At 39.1% G+C, this 22,529-nt stretch overlaps 1 protein-coding gene across 1 annotated transcript; it reads left to right on the forward strand.

Moving 5' to 3' along the window:
• The first annotated feature begins 2 nt into the window (after positions 1–2).
• On the forward strand, positions 3–15,950 carry ABHD13 (abhydrolase domain containing 13). The gene is made up of 2 exons (XM_068169976.1): positions 3–142; positions 10,908–15,950. The coding sequence occupies exon 2, from the start codon at positions 10,940–10,942 to the stop codon at positions 11,951–11,953; it is 1,014 nt and encodes a 337-aa protein (XP_068026077.1). The 5' UTR covers positions 3–142; positions 10,908–10,939; the 3' UTR covers positions 11,954–15,950.
• The last annotated feature ends 6,579 nt before the right edge of the window (positions 15,951–22,529 follow it).

Raw genomic sequence — 22,529 nt, forward strand, 5'->3', positions numbered from 1 at the left:
AATCCTGACCCGGAAGTGGAGGCTGCGGCGAATGTGACTTCGTGCCTCGGAAGGAGCGGTGGTTGAAGTTGCGTGTGGGGTCTGTGCTAGGCTGAGCTATCGTCGGCGGCAGCCGCCGCGGCCGCACGAGAGGATGCGGCGGGTGGGTCTCGCCTCGTCTCGGGCCGGCCCCGCGGCGCGGGGAGGGAGGTGGGGGAGGAGTAGGCGGTGGGCCGGGCCGGGCCAGCGCGGTCCCGTCCCCGTAAGGCCGTGACCAACCGGGAGGGAGCCGGAACGCGCCTGCAGGGGCAAAGGCAGTGTGGGGAAAGTGGGCGGCCGCCGGCAGACTTGTTTTTGGTTTGGTGTTCAGGGTCTCACTGTGACTGACAAGCGGGCGGGAGCGGGTGGCAGGCTGCCCTGTGGGGCCTGTGGCTCCTGAGCTGGCTTTTCGGGACCTCTCTCCCGAGGAATTGCTGCGTTGATAGCACCGTTCAAAGTTCCTTCAAGTACTTTCCTCTAAAGCCTTGGGAGAGTTTTTGCATCTTCGCAGCAGAATTTTTCTCTAGTGTTTCGTTGGTCTCCATTTCTGTATGGAACGATTTCTGCAAGTGAAGGTGCTCGTAGAAGATGAGGCAGACGACGATAACTTTACTTACCGTGCCAAGCAAATATATTGAAAAGTCTGAGCAGAATGTTTCTTTCACATAGAAATGGAAATAATTTAGTATGCTTGGAAAGTAGTATGTTTTAGGAGTCCATGCTTGCAAGAAAGCTAAGGCTCTGATACGAGAAATGTTTGTTTGGTTTTTTTTACACAGTATTAATATAACTCATAGATGTGCTTGTATGGTTCATTAAGATCTCTCAGTTGGGAAGAGAAGTAGAATTAAGAGATAAGGGGTAAACACTTCCTGTTATGAATGTGTACCACTTGATGCAGAGCTGTGGAAGTTTGCTGTTTGAAATAAATAGGATTATTGGCTTGCTCACTTTAGAAGCCAGAGTTCTTCAATGTCTGATACTTAATTGTTATTACTCTGTGTTGCTTTGGTTAGGAGTAGGTAGTTTACTGTTTACTTAATATTTCTACTTACAGAAGTCTTTTCAATAAGCTATATGTAAATGCAAAGTTTTCATCAATCTTGTCTCTTATCTGGAGGATATGGAGTATAGGGGAAGGAAGTGCAGTAGAAGGAAACAGATGTCTTCATGTATTTCTTAGGTTTTCTAAGAAATGTGGTTATTTTACTTGTTTGTTTTTAAACTGTGAAATTTGAAGGATTGCAGACTTTAAGGTTGCTCATAAAGTTACTTTTAATGAGGCGATGTATAGAATCACAGAATTCTTTCAGTTGGAAAAGACCTCTAAGATCGAGTCCAACTGTCAACCTAAGATCACCATGGAATGTAAATCTATCATAACTTTGTTATTATGTACTATGTATGTTTTATACTGTGTGTTGTGTGTATATATAGTTCAGGACATTTAATTGTGATTCTTGAACTTCATTATAAGATGTTTTCAAGTCTTTCAGATGTTTCAAACAAGAACTGAACTTATAGGAGGAGCATAAACGTGGTATGCATGATTTCATCAGTAAAGCAGGTGTAACTTCTAGGGGTATTGGCTGTTAACACTTCATTTTCTTCCAGTTAACTGAAGATTGTATTGCCAATTGATGGGATTAGCCCAAGGGACACAGACACCAAGTTCAAGAGATAGGTTTATCCTTTACTTATACATAAAACAGCAGAAAAAAGAAAGCAAGCACAACAGTAATAGTGTGACCAGGATAAATGATGATAATGGAACAAAGATAAGATATATCAAGGTAATACACCTATTCATTACTACATAAGGTTAGCAATAGTGATTAGGATAGATACATTGCCAATTGCCCCAATACTTGACCATCATCCAGATACCCAGTCTCTGGGGAGCTCTGGTTGCAGTGAGGATTTGGAGAACATTTCCTAGCAGTTGGGAAGTGGTATGCAGTGTGTCCACACGTAGGTGAGGCTTCCAAAGTCACTGCAAGAGGGTCCAGCTTTTATATTGTTGAATAAACAAGTTTATGTAACTGAATGCGGGAACATCTGGCTTTTCTTCTCCCATTAGATTCTTCCCATAGCCTGGCCAGGGCCCTGGGAGAAACTAGGGAAGTATGCCTGCATATTTGGTTTTGACCACATTCTGCCCAACAGGGCCAAACACCTGGCCACATGGTCTTGACAGTCTTTCATATGGTCTTGACAGTCTGTCAAGCAGGGCCAAACACCTGATTACACGCAGGGTTTTGATTTACCAAAAAGGCCGAACATCTGCTTACATGGCCATGATACTGTACTAATTAAAGTTAGTTAATTGCATTCTTATAATATTTCATCCCTACTCATGATTGTATTTTGTCTAAGCTGCACCCTTCCATAATGAGTGTGCATATTTGCTAATGGTTATATCCTAAGAATAGATATGTACCCCACTAGTGAGTGGATATTAAGAGTGCATGATTCTTGAATGGGATGTGATATTCATCTAGAGGTGAACTTTGTTCGGGGGCCTATTGTTCAGGCCTCATCATTTAAATTGGGCCTTTGACCTACAGATAAATCACATTCCTCATGACATGTCTGGTAGTAAGACAACTTCAGATTCAGGTATTGGGCATAAAGGCATTGCCTTTTGCCTTTCAGTTAGTCTGCTCATTGGTCATGATGATAACTTGTATTCCTTTTATAGTATCTGTAATCAGTTGCATGAAAAAGGGGAGAAAAATGTGGCAGCCGTGAGAACACACCTAGTTCCCAACCTTTCCATGTTTTGACAGGTATTTGGGCCAGTTTCCTGATTTCTTTTAACTGTTTTAACCACTTTCACACTATCATCAGTTGGCAAACAACAGTTAGGTTTGTTAAATTTCCCTCAGACTCTTTCCTCTTCCTGCGACAAATAAACAGGTGATGTTGCAAAATTGCATTTCTCATTTGAGTAGATTGATCAGCCAGAAAATTAAGAGATGTAGCTGTCTGGTTATTATTTCCAAGTCAGCCTGTAATCTGATTATCCAATTCAGATTATAAATGGTAGTATTCTTTTCTGATGGACTTTTGCAGTAGACAGGTAAGTTTAGTTGTGTAGGAGCTGCAAAACAAAATTCTATACGAGCTAGTTACTCTCGCAAGTAACACGGAGGGACAAGTTCCTGTTTTTTTCTTGTCCAGGTTTCATGATCACAATTATCCTTTCCTAGTTCAGCCAGTTTGGGAGGGCCATTGAGCTGTTGGACCCACACTTTTGCCCCACTGTTGAGGCCAGTAGATCCAATTCCCTTATTACCATTAATAGTGGTAATTTGCGGTGCATCCCCTTTCTTTACCACTGTTTTCAAAACTGCAGTGTCAGCAATTGTGCCACTCTATCATGGGGTTAAATGATTAAATCTTGTTCACCGTTGTTTAGTAGGATTACTTTAATTTCTCCTTGATAATCTGAATCTGCATCAATCACTTGTCTCCATACACCATTCAAAGATAGGTTGGAGCATAGAGGTCTAGTCCTGCTGCATCTGGTGAGGCCCAGTAAGGGGCTGTTGCACCTGGAGCAATTTCTCAATAGATTTCTACAGTGATTTCTCAGTAAGTCAGAGTCTCACTCACTGTCAGAAATTTCACCTGCAAATTGGGTGTGATGAGGGAGGTCTCCATTTCCCCAGTGGGCCTGTTGTTAAGGATGTGCAGCACATCTGTGAGATGGGTCCTTCATTGGGATAAGCTCCCTTCTCCAAGTTTTCTTTAGCTGTTCTTTCAATAGACCATTCATTCACTTGACCAAGCTTGTAGGTAATATGGTATGTGAAAAACCCACTGAATATTTTTCTGTTCAGCATTTTGTGCAAATTTGTTTAGAAAATGACACCCATTATCTGTTTGAGCTTGCAAAGAGATTCCATAATACAGGATTATCATCTCTACAGATAGTGTTATAGTGAGTAGCCTTCTTGAAAGGGTGGGCAATCAGATATCAAGAAAATGTATCTACAGCAGTGCAAACGTATTTACATCCTTGGTCCTGGGTAAGGATCCAATATAATCCATTTGCCAAATTTGTCCTGGTAATTTTCCCCTCCGTAATTGCCTTTTCACAATATTAGGCACTGATTGCTTAAGAGTATGTTGGCATGTGGTACACTGAGCAATTATAGATTTGATTATGTCAAGTGTCGTTATTATGCCATGTTCTGAAGCCCACCTCTAACTGGCTTTTTCTCTAAGGTGCCCACATTTTTAGTGCACCCATTTCAACGAGCCTTCATGATCCTTTTTCTGAGGGTAATCCAGTCTGGCTTGGGAAATCTTTGCCTGGCTGGGTTATAGAGTTGCTCCAGCATGTCTGTGATACTGTGAGGATCAATGTGAAACATGGTAACCTTAATCCTTTGTACCATTTCCCAGATATTTGCCCACAATTCTTTTCCCCAGACTTCTTTGGAATATATTTTCCAATCCTTGGCTGCCCCTGTTGGCAACCAGGTAGCTGACCCATTAGCTACTGACCAGGAATCAGTGTATAAATGGCATTCTCCTAAATCATAATTCAGCATATTGACTGTTTTTTCCTTCCCCTGTTGTCTCTAAATATTTCCCTGAATGGGAATGGTAAGTTACTGCTTTCTAAAACCTCTTTCCTTCTATGTATTTCGCTAATCCATCAGTAAAGCAGACATGTTCCGTTTCAAGAGGCATTATGTGATCTAAAATCTTTACCCATTACACTGGGCACTCCTGTTCAACCTTATGGTCAGAATTTGTCTGTTGGTCCCTTTGTGGGGCAGCAGTTACCCACTCATGGAGGGTGGCTACTCCACCAACCCCTATATTGGCTCTGTCCTGAATATACCATTTCCACTTGATGATATTCGATTCCTTGATATGTCCAATTTGATGGGTCTTTGCAGAACTTGTAACCCGCTGCCTGACAGGGATTTCAAGATGGAGAGTCACTTCATGTCATAAGTTGTTCTGTTTCTGCCAGTGCCCAATAACATGCTAATAACTGTTTCTCAAAGGATGTATAATTGCTTCCTGCCTCCATCAGTTTTCTCCCAAAAAAAAACCAGAGTAACCTTTTTCTTTCCCTGTTTTTGCCAGAGACTCCAATTGGCATGTGTCCCATTTAGATAGATTTAACTCCACTTCTCCATTTTTACAGAATCACAGAATGTTAGGGGAAGGAAGGGACCTTGAGAGACCATCTAGTCCGACCCCCCTGCCAGAGCAGGATCGTCTGTACCAGGTCACACAGGAACTCATCCAGGCAGGTCTTCAATTTCTCCAGAGAGGGAGACTCCACAACCCCTTTGGGCAGCCTGTTCCAGTGTTCCATCACCCTCACAGTGAAATAATTTTTCCTTGTTTCCATGGAATTTCCTGTGCCTCAACTTCCACCCATTGCCCCTTGTCCTGTCGTTTTGTATGGGCCATAAATCTAAAACCCTTTGAATAGCCTCTTTGGCCAATTCAAAGGCAGCCTGTTGCTTATCTCTGCATTTTAACTCATATTTTTAACTTGTCACTTTATATACCAGAGCAAAAATTTCTCCTAAATTTGGAATGTGCAGTCTCCAGAAACCACATAGTCTGGTAAACCTCTGCACCTCATTCTTATTTTGTGGTACTGCAAAATTTTCTGTTGTTACTAATGTGGTCACAACAGGAATTTGCACAGGAGGCGTTTTCATTTTTCCTACCAAAACTGGTCAGGTACTAATGAGATTCTTTACTCCAGTTTGGTACCAACCATTGGAGAGATTCAAAGTCAGACCCTTCAAAATATCTATCCCTTTTATATATTCTGGGGTAGGAACAATCATAATGGGATACAAATGTCTTGGCAGATTCCCTATTTTAATTTCTAGTTGAGATTGCACAGCTTTGCTTTGTTTCCCTCCCAAACTGGTAATAACTATAGGTCATCCTGTAAATTTCCTGTGATTCCCATAAATCAGGGAGGTCTCTGCTCCAGTGTCAGTGAAGGCTTTTACTGTTTGTGAGGACCAGTTGCTATGAAATAGCTGAAGCTCCACATTGGGCCAACAGTCCTTGTGCATCCATTGCAAGATATAGGAGAATCACAAAATGTGTTCTTCATAATTCGGCATAAATGTCCTGGATTAACACAGCATTCTCCTACAAGCCCCACTCTATACACACAGGCAGGGGGGAAAGTTATAAAAAAAAAATAAATAAGCAAACCACAACCTAACAATCTCTGGGTTGAGATAGAGTTTAATGAGATGTTAAGATGCACATTTACCTTAGCCTATTTGCAGAAAAGCACAGCAAAATGCAGCACCCACAGCAGAAGCCAGAGACCTAATACACCATACTGACTTGCAGCCAGCCCAGTTCAACACCCCTGACCTGGAAACTGGAAACAGTAACTGGAACAGGAAGCCTCTCATGTTACAGTCTGAACTTCAAGCTCCATAATACTTTGCATCAGTTAGCACTTTTATTTTGAAGCTGTTGTGATGGCAGCATGGTTTGAATATCAGCAACAGATTCAACTCAACCCATTACAATAGAGGTTTTGTGTCAAAATGTTGTACTGTAAACTGAAAGCTTTATAACTTCCCATCCAGTACAACAGTAACTAGAAATTAAGACCAGACTTTTTTTTTCTTAATAGGTAGTTTGTATGCATAGTCTTGTAGTATGTTGAGCAGGCTTAAGTATCAGAGACTTCAAAAAGTGTTGAAGAACATCTCATCACCCTCTGAAAATTACTGTATTATCATACCCTTTTTATGTCTTTCAGATGGAAATCTTGTCTGCTTCTGTCTTGTTCTGTCATCTTTTATTGTCAATTACAGGTCAAACAAGATAATACTAGTAAGACCTGCTACTTTGGGCTGAACAGAAAGCATGGTTTGCAGCTTTATTGAGAATTAATTTGTGTAGACTTGATTTAGTGTCTCTTCTGGACCTGTGTTCTTGTTTGAGAAACCATCATTTTCCTTTCTAGTAATCCTTCAGTTATTACTGGAAGGAGGAAGGGAAGAACCTAAGTGAAACTTGCGTCAGTCCTCTAGCTAACAAATCTTACAGTAAGATGGGAAGTTAGAGCCATGGTCTGATTGAAGTCTGGAAATGGACGACCTAGTAATTTCACATAGCTGGTAAGAAAACTTCAATAGTCATGTACTTCCTTGTTATTTCAGATTAGTCAGCTTTACTGAAATGTGTAGGTGGGCATGAAAAGTTTGTGGCTGTGAGTTTACTCTTCCTGCTAACTACCATATATTGAGTTCTAGCTATAGGGTGCATTGCTTTTGCAACTCCAGTAGCAAAGTTTTTATCTATACATGTAAAAGTAATTCTGCAGCAGTAGTGTATCTGTAGTACAGCATTTTGAGTCTATCCTACTTAAATGAAAATGGAAACAGTACACAATCAAAATGATCATGGATTGTAAAATCAGTTCTATCAGTCTTTGAATACTGATCCATAGTGTATATGAGATAGCCATCTGCAAAAATTAATCACCATAAGTAAGGTATTTATGACTTCGTGTTTTTTTAGTAGTTGTTTTTAATGATGAGTCTCCTGCTCTTTTGTGAACATCTAATAAAGCATTTTTGAGAGCATTCATTTTGTAAGAAAGCAGAATTTTGAAGGAGAATGTTACTGGGTCAATGTTCTTATAGTCTTGAAATGTAATCCAGGAAATATTTTTCAGCTTCATTAGGAAATTCATAAAATCATGAGAATGTTTTGAGCTAAAATGGACTTTTAAAGGCCATCTAGTCCAACACCCTGCAGTGAGCAGGGACATCTTACAGGAGGTCACTGTTTGTCCAAATTCTGACCAACCTCACCTTGAATGTTTCCAGAGATGGAGCATGTACCATCTCTTAGGGCAACCTGTTCCAGTATTTCAGCATCTTCATTGTAAGAAATTTCTTCCTTAATATCTATTCTAAATCTATCCTCTAGTAGTTTAAAACCATTACTCCCTATTCTATTGCAACAGCCCCTGCTAAAAGGATTGTTTCCATCTTTCTTACATGCTCCCTTTAATTACTGAAATGCTACTAGAAAGACTGCAGAGCCTTCTCTTCTCCAGGATGAACAACCTGTTACTTCATAGCAGAGGGGTTCTATCCCTCTGATCATTTTTGTGGCCCTCCACTCCAACAGGTCTCTTTCTGTGCTGGGGACTCCAGAGTGAGGTGGAGCAGAGTGACAGAATCACTTCCATTGACCGGCTGGCCATGCATCTTAGGTGCAGCCCAGGATGTGATTTGCTTTCTGGGCTGCAAGCATGTATTGCTAGCTTGTGTCCAACTTTTCACTCACAAGTTCTTCTCCACAGGCCACTCAATCCCTTCGACTGCTGGCCTGTCATTGATACCAGGAATTGCCCTGACTCAGGTGCAGGACCTTGCACTTGGCCTTGTTGAACCTCCTAAGATTCACATGAGCCCACTTCTCAAACTTGTCCAGGTCTCTCTGGATGGCATCCCATCTCTCAGGCATGTCAGTCACACAACTCTGCTTAGTGTCATCTGCAAACTTGCTTAGGGTGCACTCAATCCCATCTGTCTAGGTAAGTGATGAAGATATGAAACATCATGGGGCCTAGTACGAACCCCTGAGGGACACCACTTGTCACCCATCTCTATCTGAACACAGCTGTCGATAGCTGCGCTCTGAATGTGACTGTCCAGCAAATTCCTCATCCACCCAAACAAGCCACCCATGAAATGTGTATCTCCAGCATAGAGAGAAGGATGTCATGGAGGTCCCTGTCTGTAGCTCTTCTCTTGTTCACTGCTGTAGTTGCCCCATCATGGAAGACCAGTAGGTTGGTTGGTGAGACTGAATTTGTCCTTGGTGAATCTATGCAAGCTGTCTTGAATCATCTTGGACTTGATGATCTCTGACATCTTTTCCAACCTTGTTGATTCTATGATGTTTCTGTCCTCCATGAACTTTAGCACATCTGCTAGGAGGATCTGTTCCATGATCTTCCCAGGCACAGAGGAAAGGCTGACAGGGTCAGTAGTTCTCAGGGGCCTCCTTTAAATTTTCTAGCTTGTTGCTGATTAATGTGACATCTTTACTAAAGAAATGGGTTGTAAGAATTAAATTTTCAGTGACAATACTTGTGCATAATTGGATGTAGGTATTGAACATGAGCTCATAAATAATACAACAAAGTTGAGATAACTACTCTCAAGCGTATTTCACTAGTCGTATATTTGAAGCATATTATGTACAAGCTTAATTTCATATTGCTTTTCATCAGTGTGTAAATCTTAAGATGTAGCAGATTTAATTTTATTTCTCATTTGTATCTAATTGTTATACAAAATAATTAGAGCTAGCATCTTACATGTGGTGGCCAAGAAGGCCAATGGCATCCTGGCCTGTATCAGGAACAGTCTGGCCATCAGGAGCAGGGAGGTCATTCTGCCCCTGTACTCAGCACTGGTTAGGCCACACCTTGAGTACTGTGTCCAGTTCTGGGCCACTCAGCTAAGGAAAGATGTTGAGTTGCTGGAACATGTCCAGAGAAGGGCAACAAAGCTGGGGAGGGGTTTGGAGCACGAGCCCTGTGAGGACAGGCTGAGGGAGCTGGAGTTGCTTAGCTTGGAGAAGAGACTGCTCAGAGGAGACCCTATTGCTGCCTACAGCTACCTGAAGGGAGGTTGTAGCCAGGTGGGGGTTGGTCTCTTCTCCTAGGCAACCAGTACCAGAACAAGAGGACACAGTCTCAAGCTGTGCCAGGGGAGGTTTAGGCTGGATGTTAGGAAGAAATTCTTCATAGAAAGAGTGATTGCCCATTGGAATGGGCTGCCCGGGGAGGTGGTGGAGTCGTCATCCCTGGAGATGTTTAGGAAGAGACTTGATGGGGCACTTGGTGCCATGGTTTAGTTGATTAGATAGTGTTGGATGATAGGTTGGACTCAATGATCTCGAAGGTCTCTTCCAACCTGGTTAATTCTATTCTATTCTACTTGAACCCAGCATTGAATAATGTGAGAGATTCTATATGTGTGCTGTGAGACATAAATGTCTGTTACAGTTGGGAAGAAGATCTAATACATGATTAACATCACTCTCCTTTTATGCTGTGTGTGTTTCTGTCATGAGTCTTTTCATGTTTGGATTTTCCAGCAGTTGTACTTTTCACTGATGAGAGAATAACACTGTTAGGTGATTGTTTTTGGTGGTCTTCTGTCATGATACAATCCTGCAGTTAAAAATCTAATGTGGGTTACTGAGCTGATAGCTTTCTACTATCAGTATGAAACAGAATGAATCAAAATATAGCAAACCAGCTGGCGTTAATGTGACTATAGTGTGGTGTCTTACTGCAAAGGAGTCTCTTTCTCCTGACCGGTTTGTGTTGCTCTGTAATCACAGCTGATGAAGATTCTGGAAGACAGTCACTAAAGTGATAGCAGACCTAGAGCGCATTGTGAGTTCCCACTGGTTGCAGAATGAAGTGCTTAGGCCTATTCAGTGCTTCTCTTGCCATCATCAATAGCAACTTAGAATTTAAGGGCTATTTGCCAAACTGGTGGTGGTGTGGTCTGTATGGTTTTTCCATTGGTTGGTAGGGAAGAGAGAGGAAAGCATAAGTTTATGATCCTAGTCATCCACTTTTCTAGTACTACTGATGGGCCTTGACTGCTGAAAAAAATGGGATTTCAAAGAGTTCTAAAGCCTCTTCTTTATGACTGCTTCTCTGCTTCTTTTACAGAATTGAATGGTTTCCAATAGTACAAAGGGAGTTTGCCACCAAGCTTAATGTTTATATTTTAACGTATTATCTTGTTTCCATTTTCTGCAAGTATGAATGCTTAAATCACTTCCTCAATTTCCCCTGTACTTACACGTTTGTTTGGTTTTTTTAACAGATTTTACTTGTAAAGGATCACTGACTTCTACAATGGAAAAGTCATGGATGCTTTGGACCTTTGCTAAAAGATGGCTGCTAGCATTGGCTTCCTGGTCTTGGAGTCTCTGTCGTATTTGTCTTTTACCCTTGATAGTGACTTTTCACTTGTATGGAGGCATTTTGCTACTTATCTTAATATTTCTGTCAATAGCAGGTATATTATATAAGTTCCAGGATGTGCTACTTTACTTCCCTGAACAGCCCTCTTCATCACGCCTTTATGTTCCTATGCCTACTGGTATACCACATGAAAATATCTTCATCAAAACCAAAGATGGAGTTCTTCTCAATCTTATTCTGCTGAGATACACAGGGGACAATGCAGCATACTCTCCAACCATCATTTACTTTCATGGGAATGCAGGCAACATTGGCCACAGGTTGCCAAATGCTCTGTTAATGCTGGTAAACCTGAAAGTAAACTTAATTCTTGTTGATTATAGAGGGTATGGAAAAAGTGAAGGAGAAGCAAGTGAAGAAGGTTTGTACTTAGATTCTGAGGCCGTGTTAGACTATGCGATGACTCGGTCCGACCTTGATAAAACAAAAATTTTTCTTTTTGGCCGTTCCTTGGGGGGAGCAGTAGCTATTCATTTAGCTTCTGAAAATTCCCATAGGATTTCTGCCATCATGGTGGAGAACACCTTTCTTAGCATCCCATACATGGCCAGCACTTTGTTTTCTTTCTTTCCAATGAGATATCTTCCTTTATGGTGCTACAAAAACAAATTTCTGTCCTACAGAAAAATCTCTCAGTGCAGAATGCCTTCTCTCTTCATCTCTGGGTTGTCTGATCAGTTAATTCCACCAGTTATGATGAAGCAGCTGTATGAATTATCCCCAGCTCGGACTAAGAGATTGGCGATATTTCCTGATGGAACTCATAATGACACTTGGCAGTGCCAGGGGTATTTCACTGCGCTTGAACAGTTCATCAAAGAAGTGATAAAGAGTCACTCCCCTGAAGAAATGGCGAAAACATCATCCAATGTAACAATAATATAACTGATGTTCTTTGGGGTGGGGGGACTACCTGCACTGTACCTTGATTTGTGGAAAGTGGTAAAAGAATGTTAATTTTTAAATGTATGTCATGTCTGTACTTGCCTAAAAAGTGAAATTAAACTTGGAAAGGTTTGATGCTTTATTGAGATGTTCCAGATAACTTTTACATTTGCAGCATTGTAAATGAACCATTTTATGTCTTTCTCACACTTTTTTGGTATCTCTGTCTGTATATTCCATTTGTTTGATATGTACAATGGATGCTATTAAAGGAACTTACTACAAAAGTAGTACAGAATGTATTAGTTTAGAACAATGGGAGGCTCTTCAGTGTTCACTGCTGTATGTGTTGCGCTTTTTGGACAGTCATGGTTAGCACAATGATTTGTAGTTTCTCTTAGAGTTTATTTAAAGTGTACCATGCATGAGGTTATTCCTTGAAATTTTATATTATGCAAGGTGGGGAGTCTTCAGTGTGCTAAATAATATAAAATAGCATTAATGGTAGAGTATACTTGCAGGTATACCATCCTGGGTTATTACTGTTCTTTTTATGGTTATGCATACATATATATATTTCAAACTGTAACTGAAGAGGAAAAGACACTTTCCCTTTGTTCATTTTACTATTTGTAATATAACAGTGCCCAGAAAGTTGTATGTGCCTAAACATCATGGTTTCAGGATTTTGCCCAGGTAATTTCTTCATAGAAAATAGGAGTAACCTTTGAAAAATGAGCAGTGCAATCTAAGCTCCTTTCTGTCCCAGACTTTCCTCACTGATGTGCAGGCAAACTATATGTTGGTATTAGTCTGCTTGTTCATTTAAGGCAGAGTGCGTGGTGTGATAGAAAGGAGTATGTGTTTCATTATTTTTTCTTTTTCCCCAGATGGAATAATTAAAAGTTTGTGCCCTTTATTTATACCTCTGAAAATAATTACCTGTGATCTCATGGTTAGAGATGATACATACAGTTGTTGCAGTAAGGATCATAAAAATAAGCAGTTCATTAAATTCAGTAGACCTAAGCTTAGTCTGAGATGATGTTTAGTTTTACACTTTTACCAATTTGCTTGCCAAGAGTCTTTTACAGTTCTGTTGTACCATTTTGAAGTAGATTAACCACCAGCAGACCTGAGTTTTCTTTAGATCTGATGGGATTTTTGAAGCTAGTATCACCATTTCAGAGCCAGCAGTACTTAAATGGCGAGAGTTTGATTCTGAATGAATGTTGGGGTTCTGGTTTGGTTTGGTTTTGATGTTAAGAGTCTTTAGGTAGTCATATCAACATTGTATGGTTTGCTTCTTGAACTTATTTTTTTTCTTAATGGGAAGAACAAACATACAGTCTGTAAATTTACCCTTCAGATTGAAATTTTAAAAATAAACTTTTCTGCCATGTTGTCCTGATTCAGAAAAGCATCTCAGCAGAAACTTAAAATCTGTTTCCTGATAGGCAGTGGTACATTAAGCTTGTGCTTAAGTTCTCTCTTTGAATAAAACTGCTTTTCTGAACTGGTGCCTTAATATTTATGCTTTCTAAAATTTATTGCATGGACTTGCAGGTCTTATGTAGACATGGGCAGTAGTCATCAGCAATTTATAGGTAGGATGATACATATTTACTTAAATGTGACTTTATTATGATTTTACAATAAACAGCAGAAGTTGCTGCTTGCTCTGGTAAGTATGCTTTGTCATCCTGTTCTTAAGGTTTTCTTAGAGTTGAGAGAAAAAGCTTTGGATCTTTTGGATCTATAGACCTGAATCTATTACAGACAGCATAGTTTTAAATCCAAGTGAAATGCAAACTCAGCCTTCCACTGATGGTATTTTTTTGTGGGGGTAGGCAGGTGGGGAAAGTATATTGGTGGTTTGGTTGGGAGGGATGTGTGTTTCTCTAGCAGAAGGGAACAGCAAACGTAGCATTCACTTTCTCTGATGTGTTCCGCAATGACAATGTGCGCTGCTTGCACAGGTTTTCAGCTGCTTGCACAGGTTTTCAGCTGCTTGCACAGGTTTTCAGCTGCTTCGTGTTGCTTTTGAATTAAGATGGAGGGTGAGAAGGACAAATAAGTGGGGAAAATACTGATTTTCTAAAGCTAATAAAGCCAGAAGAATAGAATATTTAAGGCAGAATCAAGACAAACAAATGTTTCAGAACTTGTCATAACTTGCTATTAAATAACACTTTTTCATAAAATATCAATTTGTAAAGTAACATGACTTTTTACCCCACCTCCATACAATCAAAGACAAACACCTGAACATCTAATACTCTCAGTATTATGTGGCACCTGTATGCAAATGAAATATTCTCATTTGGGCACACAGTTGCTAATGTGTGGTATTGGTGGCAGTCTGAACCTGTTCAAAGTGGACTATTTCTAAGCATTTCTTTTGACTATCAAGCTGCATCTTCTCACTGTATCATCTGCAGGACATAAAGGTGAAAGTCGGTCTTTTGCAAGTATTGGATATGAGAACACACAATTGTCTCTTATGTTTCTTCCACATATGCACGTTTTTACTTCCTTAATGAGCTGGGCACATACACTTGTGAATTATTGTGGTATTTTTCATTGCATTGGTTATTGAATCCACTGAAAGAAAATAGGAAAGAAATTATCTCTTTCTTGCAAATGTTCCACTGCTGTACATGCAGTCTTTTAAGGGAGGGAGCAGGGGGGAGAAACTTACGCTGGCAAGACTTGATTTTATGTTGGGATTTGTGTGATAGAAACGCATAGTCACCTGCTGCTACAGTGAACTGCAAGCAACACAGTAACTTTAAATTGCCAGAAGGTGCATTCTGATACTGTTATATTTATTCCACTTAATACCATTATTTGTTTTCCCTTAAACAATTCTGTGTGTACCAAAGTTTCTCAAGTATTTGTCCTGTATATGTACTTTTTGAGAAGAGGACGTTGAGTTACTGTCACAGATTTGTAAGAAAGCCTCTTGGATTAAATATGCTTATTAAAGGAATCATCTCTTTCCTAAGAAAAACTTCAGAAAAGAGGGGGTGGGAGGAAGAAAGGAAACAAAAATAAAGGGGGTCAGGAGTTGAACTGAAACAGCTGTAGCAATAGAGTCCTTGTAAGGAAACATCCAGTATTAGACCTGGTGTGCATCCACATGTATGTGGTTTTAATTAGTGGAAGCATTTGAGGTTTTCTGCTAAACCCAAGTTTACATTCCCAATATTTGTTTCTGAACTGTGAAGTGCAGAGAGATAAACTATGCTTTCATCTAAAGAAATGTTAACTGGTGTAGCTGCCCTCATATCCATGTCTCAGGTAAAATTAGAAATAGAGCACAAATATATTTGGTAGGCTACAGACAATCTCTCAGTTGAAGGGCAGATGGATTAACTATACAAAAAATATGCATGTGAGCATCTCTAAGCTAATCATTTGCATCACCTTGGATGTTTACAGTGAAGAGTGCAATGCTGAATTTAGAGTCCAAGGTGTGGTCTCTTCTGTTAGCAAAAAGATGCAGACATACCTCCATTTGTATTCCATAATTCTTCACACATATGGTTTTGGTTTTGTTAATGACAGGTGATTTTGCTAGGGGCACTTCTGCCAAATATAAAAATGTGTGCCTCTTGCATGCAGTGGGATCAGCCTGATGTATCCCATTAAGAGTAAGTTACAATGCCATCCTGCTTGTATAATTTAGAGTAGAACCCCACAGAAGTGTAAATAGAGAAAGCATATTGAAGCTCTAAATAACACTTGTGTTTTGAATTCAGAAATGCTCATTGAATATACAATGCAAGCTTTTTATTTGATCTTTAATATATAATTAAAGCAAAAATGTCATATAAAGTATGTTTTGCAGACAAAGCGTAAATGTTACTGTATATGTGGTAATTGTGGCAAAGTTTTACATTCTCATTCTAGTCTGGTTTTTATAATTTTACAAAAAAACACTTTTCTATTTTTATGTACTGACATATGCAATAAATTGATACATTAAAAGTGCTGCTAATGTCTTGTTCTAGTTTGTGGCTGGTCTTCATTATGTGCACAAAGTGTTGGGTTGGGTTTGGTTTGGGGTTTGGTTTTGTTTTTTCCCTTGTTTGTGTGCATGGTGACTGAACGACCTCAAGTTCTTATTTTCAATTACTTCCTAAAACCAGAGCACAGGGAATAGATATCTGCATTGTTAGATGTGGCATCTGTGGAAAGCTATTACAGCAGGGAAAAACAGTGTTACAAATACTGCTTTCTACACCTTGTACATGTATCCTCAATTTCAGGACGTGCTAATAAATAAAATTGATTATGCAGTAGCTCTCCATCACTCGCTAACACATCCTGTGTTTCAAAAGTTCTCTCTTATGTTGGAGACTGAGAGATAGTCTAAATACTATGCCACTTAGTAAACATTTTTAAGTGCCTTTGACACCTTTTGACACCCACAGTTGCTAGTAACATTTTAAATGTCAATTTTATATGCTATAATGCCACTCTAGCAGGTTTATAGTTAATTCACATGGCTGCAATAGAAAATTCAGGCTGAAGCCTTTTCTTCTTTCTTACAGAGAAATGTGTTACGGAGAAATGCGTAACAGAGCTTAGGCTCTGTTTCCATCCTATGTGGTTATTATGAAACACCCAGAGAATAAGGATTTACTGCTGTCTTTTCTGAACCTTCAAAATGTGTATCTTCTCCCAGATTACTCCAAGGTTTATAGTTAAATTTTAACTCAATAACCGGAAACAGAGAGGGTATGTGTGGTACATTTGGGCACCTTATTCAAGAAATCCTGTTCAATTTTAATGAAAAAAAAAATAAAGAGTACTTATAAATCTTGAAAAGGAAGCAACAAAAGTAAAGAGGCAATTCAGATTTGGGTACTTCACGTGAATGCTGCCTCTCTTGCATGAAAAGTAGTTTGCTGTCTTGGAAACTGTAATTGAACCTTACTTGTGCAGTGTTACTCGAAAGAACATGACTTTGGCCCTTCCTTCGCATTTTTTTATTTGAAAACTAATAAGCAGCGGTGCTACAAAGTGCAACATAGGCTGTGTCCTGGAATATCTAAAGGTGTTATAATCATGTATAGGTCTTCATATCAGAGAGACAAAGAAAAATACACTGATCAGATTTCTCTCAGAATTTGAAAGTATTGCTTAAATCGCAGTAGATGTTCATATGAACACCTGAACTAAAATCTTACAAGTTAAATATAAAACAAAGGTAAGAGACTTCATGTCTGTTAAAAACATGAAGTGTAGGTAAGGTTTTGAGAAAATGCTGAACCATCATCTAAGCAAAAATTACTTGCTCTGAAGACCTTGAATATGCCTGAGCTTTATACCTTTATTTGGGCCCTATTCAGGGACTTAATTTTAGACTTTTTAGAGTTCTGTCTTTGCAACCAGATAAGGACAATAAGTTGAGTATTTTCTGGAAATGTTGTGAAAACCTTAATGTGATTAATTTGTTATGCTTCAGCTTGCCTGGGGACAGAACAGCTCTTCTATCTTAAAAACAAAACAAAACCACAACCATTTTTCTTTTCTCTGAAAGGCAAAGCAGCTTAAGAGCAGGCCTGATTTTGGAGTTATAGAACGGATTCACTCATAATAACTGGAGATAATTTGAAACAATGACCTGAATAACACAAAACTGCAATGCTGCTGACATAAAATATGTGTTCGTGTACCAGGTTTGGAGAGATGTTGCTGCCAGTTTTGATGAGCAACTAAGGCATGGATTTTGCTGCTTGAAGACAGAAAGAAAGGAAGTTCTGCAGCTGTTTTGTGTTATGCTTATGTCTGGTGTAGGCTATTTACAAAAGTTCAAAGGGAAAGGTCAGGCAGAGAGCCCTTCTCTTTGTGCCTTTGAGGATCAGTAGTGTAGCAATTAGATACAACTATGAAGAAATAGGACTGATTTGAAAATACTTGGATCCCTGTCCTGTGCACTTTGTTAAAGGCCCACAAGCTGTAGCAGCAAATGACTGGCCACTCCCACATGAAGTGCCATGGCTCCATGTTTGTTTTGCTGTCAAACAAATGCTTTTGTAGCCCATCTGTGCAAAATCTGTGAAGTTACATAGTGTCAAAGAGGTGGAGAAAGGCAGCAATACTCCTTGTTGCTGAATAGCCAAGCCAGTGAGCTACAGCCGTATGACAGAGCTCCTTTTCCCCATGCAGTAAGGAATTGTTATAACATCGAGGGAATAGGGGGTGGGGGTGGAGGGGGTAGAGGAGGATGGCATTAAGCTGCTGTAGTATATGAGTCTTGTGTTTATATTTTGTATGTTTTAAAAATTTGATTTCTTGGTGGTTCTACTGCATGTTTCAAGAGACATCTATAACAATTGTTTTTCTTTCCTGTTCCATTTGCTGTTCTCTTTGAAAGCACTGTAATAACCATGTAAAATGTAATGATGGCTGTAAGTGAACTGTAGATTTGCTTTGTGTCACATGCGTGCTATATTTGGAGCCAAGTTGTCTAGATGTCTAAATTAATAAAGTCTTAGGCAAAGAATAAATTAAGCATGGCGCATCTAAAACATGCAAAGACACTGGTTTATGCTAGGCAATTTTAAAATCATGAGACAAAGAGAAAATACCTTTTTTGCTTCAGAGAAATCTTGTGTGTTTTGGTGTTTTTTTTTCCTTTTAATGAGGTAATATATTGAATAGGGCTTTAATAATTTCTACAATATATCTCTTACTTGCCATATATTTAACAGCTTCCTAAAGTCTGAAATAATGGGCTGAAAGATATGCAGCCACAGGAGGACAATATCCACAGATTTGTGCGTCAACATGTGAGACAGGTTTTCCTGCTATGTAAATTGCAGTTAATGGCTGAAAGAACTAATTAAGTGTCCTTGAAGGAAATGTATAATATTTCAGAGGACTATCAATGAATATTCTTAATACAGATATCTGTAATAGCAGAAATTGTCACATAGGATTAATTCTGATCTCCTCCAAAATAGTCAACCCATTTTGTCCAGCTTCAGAAGAGATATGAAATTAAATGTGTTTAAAATGAAACCATTGATTATTCTTTGCTCTTCTATCTGTCTGCTCTGTCCTGTGTAGTAAGGTGAGCTATTGTGGCCTCTTTCGTTATATGAGCCATAGGGGCCAGTTCTATTTTGTGGCTGCTTCAGAAATATGTGAAGTTGGAGCATTGTCTCTGGAGGTGTACTTTCAGTATGAGCATTGACATTTGCCTGGATCTCTGGGTTACAGCATCTGCACAACCTCCCTTTAAAGAACAGAACATTTGGTTTTAAGTAAACTTTAATATTTCTTCAGTAAATTGGGTGTTTATCCAAGTCTTCATATCCAAATCTTCTTCTCCTCTTTTGTGTGTTAAACTTCATTATGAGATTTTCCTTCCCCTCAAAGAAGAGGCTTTTGTGGTTAAAGTGCAGTACTGGATTTCAGGAAATCAAGAGTTCAGTTTCTGGTTCAACCACTTGCTGCCCTAAGGTTCTTACCTTATGCATGTGTAGCACAGCATGTGTCCTGAGACAAAACTGCTTAATATGCTATAAACTTTTACAGAAAGCTTTTTGGGGAAGCCTGCCAGCAGAATCAGGTTGCTAACCACAAACTGAATACTCTTTCCATTATGAGTGCTTTAGGCCTTTCATAATCATTTTGATTTTTCATTCTGAATGCTGCTTGCTGTTTGATTTTGGCCGTCATGACTACATGAAAACAATTTTGTCGGTACGAATGCACAGTTACTGTTACCTCTTATTTTTGCTTACTAATTTGCTTTAACATTTATATCAGAATATTACACTGTTTCAGTGTGAAAGTTGCACTGAGAGCTCATGTTCAGCTAGAGTCAAGACCTTCACATGTCTGTTAATGGAAAGATTATCTGAGTACTCGTTAGTCCTTTTTAGTCATATTTTAGTATGAAACGCAGAAGAAACTTCATTTGTGTGGATCTTGCTGTCTGCTTTATTTAACCAAGTTGAGAACTACTTTGCAGCTCTGCCAAAAAAAGACAGTATACTATGACAAGACATAGAGGCAAACATCAAGCACAAAATCCACGCTCTAGGCTCTGTAACTAGAGTGGGGTTTTGGGTTTGGGGGATTTTTTTGTTTGTTTTGAAAGTAATTTTTCTGAGTTCTTACTTTCATGCTGTTAGTAGTCTGCAATTTACTGAAGCTTCATTTGGTTGTGTTAAAATGGAAGTTGTTCAACTAACCATATTTCTAGGCAGTTCATGTTGCTTTTTATAATCAATTTCTCATTGGTTTTGTTCCACTAGGTTTCTGTTATCATAAACATTGTCTAAAATTACATTTTCTTTCAAATGACTTAACTGATAGTGAAGCTACAGAACTACACAAGGTTGCAAACAGAGTGACCCCTTTGTTAAATTAGAAATACCTGTTGAATGTAACAATTTGCTGTGTGGACTGTTCTGAATTTCCTTGGCTCCCCTTTGAAATTTTCACTTATCAGAATAATAAGCAATACAAATCCAGATGTCTTACAGAAGTCCTCTCTGTCATCTCAATTATTTTGTCAAATAATGACCCCAATTAAAGGAGGTGTGGAGGCTGAGAACAGCCTATTTTCTCTAGAAGCAACTGAAGTGATGCTGATTATATACCTGTCTGTTACTTTCTTACATGTTAATGGCTGCAGAGACCTTATCAGCCAATTGTTTCTCAGTATTCCTAGACAGCTAGTTAGAACTTTCTTTCTCCTGCTTGGTTTCATTTTCTTAAATAACACTTCTTTTCAAAGTGTCATTTTATTTTTGGAACACAGTCAGTACTAGGCTGGTAATGTTCTGATGTCTAGTAATACTTCAGGGAATGTCTGCTTAGTTCTAATAATTGCTTATTCTGTATAAAAAAAAAATCATTAGTTCATCTTAAATTTCTTTTAAAATGCAGCCCCATTTATGTCTTAATTTAGCCTTGAAAATAGGTACAGAAATGGCATGCTATTTTTATTCCACCTTGCACTGATTTCTGTATTGTTTCTCACAGAATGTGCATGCCTTCTAAGGTCAAGTTAAGATATATGGTATATATTTTTCCTCTGCATTTAGTAAAATAATTACTTGCTTGTAGGGAATATTGTGAGGTTGCTAGAGAGGGCAAACGTCACAACAGAATATGATAAAGCTTCTAATAATTCTCAATTTCTCATAGTCTGGAGAAATAAAAGAGGCTATGGAAATGGTTACTCCATGTTCTCCCTTCTTCACCTTCAATTCCCAATGGAATCAGCTTGATCTTAACTACTGTGATGGGTGTTGCCATCAGGATTAACTACTCAGTGTTCAGACAGACTTGTGAAAGTTCTCATGTTGCAAAGATAGAGTTTACTTTCATGGTAAAAAAAAAAAGGTTCCATTAGGGGAGATGATCTGTTGATTTTAGTTTTAATTGTGATGCATTTTGGTTTTGTTTGTTTGTTATTGTTTATTTGTTTTTCCCTCAGTTCACTGAAACTTTAAACGAAGGACTAAAACTTTATTTTTGTGTGAGAGGAGAATATGAAAAGCATATGAATATGTTTGGGGTATTTCAGTAGCCTTGCTACTGAAGAGAAGAAAGGAATTACTAATGTGGGGGTTTAAGATGAAAGTACTATCACAGTATCACCAAGGTTGGAAGAGACCTCAACGATCATCAAGTCCAACCTGTCACCACAGACCTCATGACTAGACCATGGCACTAAGTGCCACGTTCAATCTCCTCTTGAACACCTCCAGGGACGGTGACTCCACCACCTCCCTGGGCAGCCCATTCAAATGGCAAACGACCCTCTCAGTGAAGAACTTCCTCCTTACCTTGAGCGTAAACTTCCTCTGGCACAGCTTGAGACTGTGTCCTCTTGAAGCCAAACACTGAAAAACTTAAGCATGCATGTTTAAAGTGGAAGGGTTTGGATTTGTTTGGTTTGGTTGGTTTTTGTTTTGGTTTTTTTTTCTTTTTTTTTTTTTTTTTTGATTGGTTAGGGTTTGGATTTTGTTTGGGTTTTTTTGTTGTTGTTGTTTTTCAGTTCTCTAAATTTTATTTCCCTTCTATACTCCCCACCCTTTCATCCCCACCCCATTCTTATTCTCTTCTCTTATTCTTTCCCATTCTTTAGTTTTCACCACTTCTAATTCCCTGCCTTCTGTCCTGTTGCCTCTCACCACTTCTCTGTGCCCCTTTTGGCACTAATCCAGGTCCTTGAATTCTGTAGAGAAAGCATATTTATCAGATAAATATAATGAAAGTCATCCCTTTTCAAGTTAGCATGATGAACTAAGCTGCAGAATCTGCAGCTGACCCTGTTACCTAGGTACACCTTTCACTATCGTGTTTAGTAAACCACAAAAAATTTCATGTGAATAGATAGTTCTCTCTGTAGGCATATAGGCACTTTAGATGTGAATGTATGTATTTATCCATATATATGGTATAAAATACATACACAGTAGTACATCTATATACCTGCACACACATTGTCATATGTGTATGTCTTTTAAGTAGCTGTGGATGATATGCTGCCAGGAGACTTCACATTATTTCTGCACTTCTAGATAAGGTTCTAAATTAC

This window comes from Melanerpes formicivorus, unplaced genomic scaffold, assembly GCF_026170545.1.
Source record: "Melanerpes formicivorus ecotype bairdi unplaced genomic scaffold, bMelFor1.0.p_v2 SCAF_1, whole genome shotgun sequence".
In the NCBI taxonomy this organism is placed as follows: domain Eukaryota; kingdom Metazoa; phylum Chordata; class Aves; order Piciformes; family Picidae; genus Melanerpes; species Melanerpes formicivorus.

Coding starts and splice junctions, on each gene's coding strand:
- ABHD13 (XM_068169976.1), top strand. CDS start 10,940: ATGGAAAAGTCATGGATGCTTTGGACCTTTGCTAAAAGATGGCTGCTA.